Raw genomic sequence first — 8,170 nt, 5'->3', positions numbered from 1 at the left:
ACAGCAGCATGGAAGTGTAAGCCGAATAAACCCTTTCCTCCCCAACTTGCTTCTTGGTCATGATGTTTGTGCAAGAATAGAAACCCTGACTAAGACACGCGGGTATTAAGTTTGTGAAAAAGAATTGATGTGTGAAACTTTCTGCATGTAGTACCAAATGCTGGGCAACACAAACAACCGTGTATGATATCTAAGATCCATTTCTGCTTTGGACTCAACCTTTGGCTTTTGGTTGAGAACTCAGTAATAAATGTCAAGGGGACACTCAGACTTTACTGGATTTCATCCCAGTTTCCCCACTTTTCTTGTCTCACTGGGAATCCCAAATCTCCTTGGAGTGGGACCCACTTAAGCTGCCTACCGATAACTTTTCTAGCTCTCGAGTTAACAGTGCTCACTTTTGCCTCAACCGGACGTCCCAGCCGGATGGAGGAAAAAAAGGAACAGGAAAGGGAAAAAGTTGTTGGGTCTGGCCCGCTTCAGAGCGCATGCGCATCCCGGCCAGGTCCTCACAGGCCGGGGGATGAGGGGGTGGGGGGTTGGGGGAAACAAGTCAGCGACGCTCTAGAATCCGGAAGACTGGGGTCTCTGTGGTCACTACTCCCGGGTAAGGCGTCCAGAACTTCCGGCGCTGAAAGAGTGCGCAGCAAATCCCCTAGGAAATGAAGCTAACAAGGAAGGAAGAGGAGCCAAAAGGACAGGGTGGGGTGAGGGGGTGCGGAGCCTGTTGCCTAGGTAACAACCCCTCCTCCCTCTCTTATCTCCGCCCCTTCGGGCCTGTGACTCAAGTAGGCTCAGAAGTACACGAGAACTTGGTGGGGCCTTGCTCGCTTTCCCCCCCCCCCCAAGCTCCGGAGGCTGCTAGTACGCATGCGTAAGAGCATGGTGCGGGGCTGCGCGCGCACCCCTGAGGAGCATGCATCACCCCTTGGGCGGCTCCCGCCGGGAGTGGGACAGCTGGGCGCGCGCCCGCGCGCGTGATTGACAAGGGCGCGGCTTTCCAGTCCGGTAAGTGTTGATTGGACAGAGTAAAATAAAGGGGTGGGAACCTCCACCAGGGCCGCTCAACGATTGGCTGGGAGCTGGAGGAGCGTGGTCCCGGGGCGGCCGGTGGGGTGGTCTGCTTCGGCGCACGCGAGGCTTTGGTGGTGGCCGCGGTCCTTGTTAAGTGAGCGAGCCTGGGGGAACACTTATCACTGGGTTGGCAAGACCCAGGAATCCCAAATTCCCGAGGAGGCGTGGCGGCGGGGTGCCGGCTGGTCGGTGAGTGCGATCCCCGGAGTCCCAGCGCCCCGCCCCTCCCTTTCTTCCGGGGCCGCGCCGCGCCCCCCTGGATCCTGGGCCGTGGGGTTCTCTGTGCCAGTGGTCCCCTCTCGCCTGCTGCACAGGTCCTGCCTCCAAACCCACAGAGGCGGAACTGAGAGGCCCTCAGGACGATCTTCTCATCAGCGCCTCGTACAGACCATGGCCGAACCGCTGAAGGAGGAGGACGGCGAAGATGGCTCTGGGGAGCCCCCTGGGAGGGTGAAGGCAGAACCCGTTCACACCGCTGCCTCTGTGGTGGCCAAGAACCTGGCCCTGCTCAAAGCCCGCTCCTTCGACGTGACCTTTGACGTGGGGGACGAGTACGAGATCATCGAGACCATAGGCAATGGGGCCTACGGGGTGGTGTCTTCGGCGCGCCGCCGCCTCACGGGTGAGCTGGCTTCCTGAGGCTCAGCATGTGTGGACTGCTTTCCAGAGGCGGTGAGGAACCCGCACGGTCCCAGGAGGATCAGCTGCGCCGGGGATTCTGGTTCCACTCACGCTTACGGACTAGGTGCCAGCTCCCCGTTAGGTACCCTTCTCAGGAACCCTGCTTCTCCCAGTCAGTCTACTTTCTCGTTAGGAAAAGGATATTCCCTGTAAGCCAGAATAGAGAGATGCTCTTTGGTGTCCAAAAGAGATATGTTCTAGAGCCAGAGATTGGCACGATGGAGTGGTGGCGGAATGGGGAGGATCTGGGATGGAGTGACTATGTGAGGTGGGAGGGAGGGAGAGACGGTCAGTTAGTACAGTCACAACTACTGCTAACTAGCCGTGCCTCCTCTCTATGTGAGCTATTAGCAGCTGCTTCACGAGGCAGTTTCGAAGTTAAAATTTGATATGTGTTACACACAGGGCCCTGCACACAGTAGGTACTTACTGCTATCTGGGCTCCAGAAGAGCAGTGCTGGAAGGGACCTGCAGCTAACTTGAAGGTACTCTCTGGTATATGCCCTTTTCCTGCTCCCCAGGCCAGCAGGTGGCCATCAAGAAGATACCTAATGCTTTTGATGTGGTGACCAATGCCAAACGGACCCTCAGGGAGCTGAAGATCCTCAAACACTTCAAACACGACAATATCATCGCCATCAAGGACATCCTGAGGCCTACTGTGCCCTATGGAGAATTCAGATCTGTGTAAGGAGTGGGCCAGGAGGAGGAGACACAGTCGGGATCAGCTTAGAAGCCCAGGTTCAGTAATACTGAAGTTCTGTCAGGGCGGTCGAACGCAGAGTGATGGGGGCTGTGAGTCCAGGACATTGGTAGGGACAGTTCTTATCTCTCAAGAGTGCCAGGGCTGGGGATGTCGATCACTGGTAGGCTGGTGAGCATCTTTGAGGTTTTAGGTTGACTCTCCTGTACTAAAGGAGAAAAAAATCGAGAGGATTTACCTCTTTTTTTTTTTTTTTTGGTTTTTCGAGACAGGGTTTCTCTGTGTAGCCCTGGCTGTCCTGGAACTCACTTTGTAGACCAGGCTGGCCTCGAACTCAGAAATCCGCCTGCCTCTGCCTCCCAAGTGCTGGGATTAAAGGCGTGCGCCACGGATTTACCTCTTTATGGTCATGCCACCTTTGGTTATTTCGTAAGTTCAAGGCTAGTCTAGATCCTATTCCAAAAGACAAAACAAAAATCCTAAACAGCAATAGGGGGAAGGGAGAGAGGGAGGACAGACAGACAGGACAGGTCCAAATTGTAAGACAGTGGACACAATACATTGTAGTGTCACACAGCAGTGTCCTCACGGCAGACAACTAATTGTTCACAGAATACCTCCTTAAAAATAGAGTTTTCAACATAGCTTTTTCAGTAGCTGTTGGCAAACTGTAGAGTTTGCTCCAAAATTAACCATACTGGCCAATCTTGGTAGATTTGAATATTCCTATAAAAAAAATTTTTTTTTTTTGACAGAAATTAGGTCTATGGAGAAAGTGATTTGTCAGAAAGCTGTAAAAAAGTTGGGGCTAGAAAAAACCGATTCGGTGATTAAGATCACTTGATCTTTCAGAGGACTTGGCTTCAGTGCATAGTGTCTGCACAGTGGCTAACTGACATCTGTGACTCCGGTGTTGGGATCAGACCCTCTCTTCCTGCCTCTGTAGACACAAGGCACACGAGTAGTACACATCCGTTCAGGAAAGCGTACACATACGTTTAAGAAAACTTCCATAAAAGTTGTGGCCAGGCAGTGGTGGTGCACGCCTTTAATCCCAGCACTGGGGAGGCAGAGGCAGGCAGATCTCTTGAGTTTTGAGTTTGAGGCCAACCTGGTCTACAGAGCAAGTTCCAGGCCAGATAAGGCTACACAGACATCGTGTCTTGAAAAAAAAAAAAAAAAAAAAAGGAAAGAAAGAAATAATGAAAGTTGTAGAAAATCTAGAGACTGTTGGTATTCTCTCATTCCATGCTGTTAGTCCTTTGGGGTTTCACTGTAAGGCCATAACCTCAGGAATTGGAAGTACCAGGGGATAGGGCTTCTTTCTGTGATGTAAGGAGGCTGCTCACCCGTTTCTTCCCGTTTCCAGCTATGTGGTACTGGACCTCATGGAGAGCGACCTACACCAGATTATTCACTCTTCACAGCCGCTCACACTGGAACATGTGAGATACTTCCTGTACCAGCTGCTTCGGGGCCTCAAATACATGCACTCTGCTCAGGTCATCCACCGTGATCTTAAACCCTCTAACCTTCTGGTCAATGAGAACTGTGAGCTCAAGATCGGTGACTTTGGAATGGCCCGGGGCCTCTGTACTTCCCCTGCCGAGCACCAGTACTTCATGACTGAGTATGTGGCTACTCGATGGTACCGTGCCCCGGAGCTCATGCTTTCCCTGCACGAGTATACGCAGGCAATTGACCTCTGGTCTGTGGGCTGCATCTTTGGTGAGATGCTGGCTCGGCGCCAGCTCTTCCCAGGCAAAAACTACGTGCACCAGTTACAGCTGATCATGATGGTGTTGGGAACTCCGTCACCAGCTGTGATTCAGGCTGTGGGGGCTGAAAGGGTGCGAGCCTATATCCAGAGCCTGCCACCAAGGCAACCTGTGCCTTGGGAGACAGTATACCCAGGTGCTGACCGCCAGGCCCTCTCCCTGCTAGGACGCATGTTGCGATTTGAACCGAGTGCCCGAATCTCAGCTGCTGCTGCCCTTCGCCACCCCTTCCTGGCTAAGTACCATGACCCTGATGATGAGCCTGATTGCGCTCCACCTTTTGACTTTGCTTTTGACCGTGAAGCCCTTACCAGGGAGCGCATTAAGGAGGCCATTGTGGCTGAGATTGAGGACTTCCATGCACGACGGGAGGGCATCCGCCAACAAATCCGCTTCCAGCCTTCTCTGCAGCCTGTGGCTAGTGAGCCTGTGTGTCCAGATGTTGAGATGCCCAGTCCCTGGGCTCCAAGTGGAGACTGTGCCATGGAGTCGCCTCCTCCAGCACTGCCACCATGCTCTGACCCTGCACCTGACACCGTTGATCTGACTCTGCAGCCTGCCCCACCGGCCAGTGAGCTTGCTCCACCAAAAAGAGAGGGTGCCATCTCCGACAATACCAAAGCAGCCCTCAAAGCTGCCCTGCTCAAGTCTCTGAGGAGCAGGCTCAGAGGTGGTGTGTGGGCCCAGCAGCTGAGTGGGTAGTGGAGTGGTAGACAGGGATTCTGGGACAGATCTGTAAGCCATTACCTTTCCCTTGTCCAACTTTTCTGCAGATGGGCCCAGTGCACCCTTGGAGGCGCCTGAGCCTCGAAAGCCCGTGACAGCTCAGGAACGCCAGCGAGAGCGAGAAGAGAAGCGCAGGAGGCGACAAGAGAGAGCCAAGGAGCGGGAGAAGCGACGACAAGAGAGGGAACGCAAGGAGAGGGGGGCTGGTACCTTGGGGGGCCCCTCTACTGACCCTCTGGCTGGACTGGTGCTCAGTGACAATGACCGAAGCCTGCTAGAGCGGTGGACTCGCATGGCTAGGCCTCCTGCCCCTGCACCAGCACCAGAGCCAGCACCGTCCTCTGCCCAACCCACTAGTCCTCCTACTGGCCCCGTATCTCAGTCTACTGGTCCTCTACAGCCTGCAGGCTCTATTCCTGGTCCTGCCTCCCAGCCTGTTTGCCCACCCCCTGGCCCTGTTCCCCAGCCTGCTGGCCCTATCCCTGCCCCGCTCCAGACTGCCCCTTCCACTAGCCTTTTGGCTTCCCAGTCACTTGTGCCACCTAGTGGGTTGCCTGGTTCTGGTGCCCCAAAAGTTCTGCCTTACTTCCCATCTGGCCCACCACCTCCAGATCCTGGGCTCACCCCTCAGCCTTCTACATCAGAGTCACCTGATGTCAACCTGGTGACTCAGCAACTGTCCAAGTCTCAGGTGAGAAGAGAGAAAGCCTGGGATATCTTGATCTGATCTTGGAAGGTGGGTTGGGTAGTTGTCCACGTTGGATGAGAGGAAGCAGCAGAGAGAGGCTTCCCTCCTTGAGCCTGCCCCCTTGCTCATAGAGGGAACATAGAAGGCCAGTGGAGAGCCTGTTGGAAGGAAGACGCTGCTTGGAAAATGTCTGCTTTAGAGTCAGCCTTATCTGCACCAGTGCTTGGTGATTTCAAGGCAGTGTTCATGCTCTGGGATATCTGGGTAGAGTCGTCAGGAATAGCAGGGTGTGTGCTCTACTGACCTCATTTTGTCCTTCCTGGCACCTGTGTTATAACCTGTGATTGTCCCCTGCAGGTGGAGGACCCCCTGCCTCCTGTGTTCTCAGGCACTCCAAAGGGCAGTGGGGCTGGCTACGGAGTTGGCTTTGATCTGGAGGAATTCTTAAACCAATCTTTTGATATGGGTGTGGCTGATGGGCCACAGGATGGGTAAGATGGCTGGCCTGAGCTTTAGTGGAGGGTCTGAATGGCTGTTCAGCCAGCCCAGGCAGAGAAAACCCATCCCTCTTTCTTTTCCTTACAGCCAGGCAGACTCAGCCTCACTCTCAGCCTCTCTCCTTGCTGACTGGCTTGAGGGCCACGGCATGAACCCTGCTGACATTGAGTCTCTGCAGCGTGAGATCCAGATGGACTCCCCAATGCTGCTGTCTGACCTGCCTGACCTCCAAGAGCCCTGAAACCCACAGCTTGTGCCTTGCTGCCAGGACAGACCCAGCATCAAGGTCCAGGGGTGCGATCCAGAGGGCTGCACCCTGGGCCTGGCAGGTGAGGCTCGGCTTGAGTTACTCTGCAGGTTCATCTCAGACCCACCTTTCAGCCTTAAGCAGCCACCTGAGCCACCACCGAGCCATAACAGGACCGGGAGACTCTACTCCTCCCTGAGCAGTCTTCTCCAGTATTGTATTTTTTATTATTGTTGTAATATGCATTTGTTTTGCCATCAAAACGAGGCCTGTGAAATACAAGGTTTTCTTTAACCTGACTCTGTGCGTCATTTTTGGAGTTGGGGTAAACACACCAACAGTGGTGCAGTGAGGAAGAGCCAGGTGCTCATATTTGGAGCCAAGTAAATGTCTGTCCACAAAGCCAGTCCGTCAGATCCTGAAGTTTATTGAGACCTCTGCTACCCACCCACTTCCAGCCCCACAGATTGTTCCCTGCTGCCTCTCATGACGATCGCTAGGGCAAGTAGGGGACCAAGTCAAGAAGCCCATCTTTGCCATGCCTACTTCAGAGTTGAGCAGTAGCCGTGGGGAGTATTATTTTGGTGTTGAATTTTGAGGGATGAGTGAAGGCAGACGGGATTGGGCTCCATGATGCTCACTTAGGGAGTAAGATGATGAGACCAAGGTAGGAAGTGTTCTGAGGAGAGCTATGTGAGTGCTGGGGTGTGGCAGTGGCCTCGCAGGAGCTGATTGGCAATGCCACAGGTGCTGCATGACTCTGTTGAGGGTAGCCCCAAACAGATGGCTCTGCAGTAAGGAAACTGCTGAGGTGGGGTGCAAAAACTGGCAGCTAGAAGGTAGCTTCTGGCTTTCAGCTGTCGTGAAGGGGTAGAAGCAACTTGGAGTTTTTAATGGATTTCAGCCAGATCCAGGCTAGGATGGCTTGGCCACAGAAAGGCCTGGAGGGCTGCTGACAGCCTAGCCTCAGGTGGAATGCAACAGGGCGTGGCTGTATGTGGGACAGGGATTTGCCAGGGCATGGCTGGTGCTCAGGAATTATGGGTAAAGCGTGAAGGGAGAACATGGACCCTTGGGACTTCCAGGGGAAAGATGGGGCCTGCTTGGGCCAGCCCCTCAGGCCCGACGAATTTTCATCTCCGTGCGCTTGAGGGAGTAATAGAAGCCTTTCCATTGGGCCCAATTGATGCCATTGGCATAGGAGAGATGGGAACCACCCAGGTAGAAACCGTTGAGATTGGCGAAATGGCAGCTTCGGAACCAGAAGGCTCCTGAGGAGAGGGCTGCACAGTTCTGCACGAAGAGGTCCTGGTCCCGATCAAAGGTGGAGAACTTCTGGCCACTGTGGTAGGACAGTGAGTCACCTGGCAAGAGGGAGGAAGACTAGAAAAACTGAGGCAAGGAGCTGAGAGGGTGACAGCACTTGATGAATGACTCTTGGGATGACATGATGTGGCATCCTATCGGATGGGGGGCACCCTCCCTGAGCCACAAAGAGAACAGCTGTTCTGCAGAGCTGCCTGGAACAGGGCCACTTGGAGCAGGGCCAGGGTGGCTGTTCCCTGGGGCTGAGGTTCCTGTAGCTGAAGTTGGGTCTGTGGAGAGCTATGACTCTTTTACACCCAGAAGGGTTGAGGGAGGGGCCTTAAGGAACCAATGGAGCAGGGCTAATCCTACGTTACTGACCCCAATCCCTACTGACCCCACCCCCTCCCCCACCACTGCCCCTGAAGAAGCTGAGAGAGGTACCCGCCCCACCCCCTACTGATCCCACC

The 8,170-nt window shown here is 54.3% G+C and overlaps 2 protein-coding genes across 9 annotated transcripts in view; one reads left to right on the top strand and one right to left on the bottom strand.

Annotated features, from left to right (window-relative positions):
- The first annotated feature begins 1,076 nt into the window (after positions 1-1,076).
- On the top strand, positions 1,077-6,694 carry Mapk7 (mitogen-activated protein kinase 7). Of its 5 annotated transcripts, none has more exons than XM_021176844.1 (7): positions 1,077-1,263; positions 1,389-1,696; positions 2,277-2,442; positions 3,828-4,906; positions 5,010-5,653; positions 6,008-6,141; positions 6,236-6,694. In XM_021176844.1, the coding sequence occupies exons 2-7, from the start codon at positions 1,465-1,467 to the stop codon at positions 6,387-6,389; spliced, it is 2,409 nt and encodes an 802-aa protein (XP_021032503.1). In that variant the 5' UTR covers positions 1,077-1,263; positions 1,389-1,464; the 3' UTR covers positions 6,390-6,694. The 5 variants fall into 5 exon arrangements, with proteins under 5 accessions (XP_021032503.1, XP_029339935.1, XP_029339937.1 ...); XM_029484075.1 differs by having other exon boundaries at positions 1,389-1,746; XM_029484077.1 differs by lacking the exon at positions 1,077-1,263 and having other exon boundaries at positions 1,606-1,819.
- The window catches only part of Mfap4 (microfibril associated protein 4), a 3,764-nt gene continuing 2,201 nt past the window's right edge, over positions 6,608-8,170 (bottom strand). For 2 of the 4 annotated variants that reach the window (XM_021176846.1, XM_021176847.1), the window contains one exon: positions 6,803-7,759. In XM_021176846.1, the coding sequence (XP_021032505.1) occupies positions 7,512-7,759 (248 nt within the window). In that variant the 3' untranslated portion in view covers positions 6,803-7,511. Of the gene's footprint in view, positions 7,760-8,170 lie in introns of all 4 variants that reach the window. The other 2 variants (XM_029484080.1, XM_029484079.1) reach the window with 2 other exon arrangements.

The sequence above is a fragment of the Mus caroli genome, chromosome 11 (assembly GCF_900094665.2).
Source record: "Mus caroli chromosome 11, CAROLI_EIJ_v1.1, whole genome shotgun sequence".
Classification (NCBI taxonomy): domain Eukaryota; kingdom Metazoa; phylum Chordata; class Mammalia; order Rodentia; family Muridae; genus Mus; species Mus caroli.
This window is presented reverse-complemented; position numbering and strand designations above follow the sequence as displayed.

Excerpts from the sequence above, each read along its gene's own strand:
- Mapk7 (XM_021176844.1), top strand. The coding sequence starts at position 1,465 with ATGGCCGAACCGCTGAAGGAGGAGGACGGCGAAGATGGCTCTGGGGAG. Across the intron at positions 4,907-5,009 it reads TCTGAGGAGCAGGCTCAGAG|ATGGGCCCAGTGCACCCTTG; the intron begins GTGGTGTGTGGG and ends ACTTTTCTGCAG. Across the intron at positions 5,654-6,007 it reads AGCAACTGTCCAAGTCTCAG|GTGGAGGACCCCCTGCCTCC; the intron begins GTGAGAAGAGAG and ends TGTCCCCTGCAG.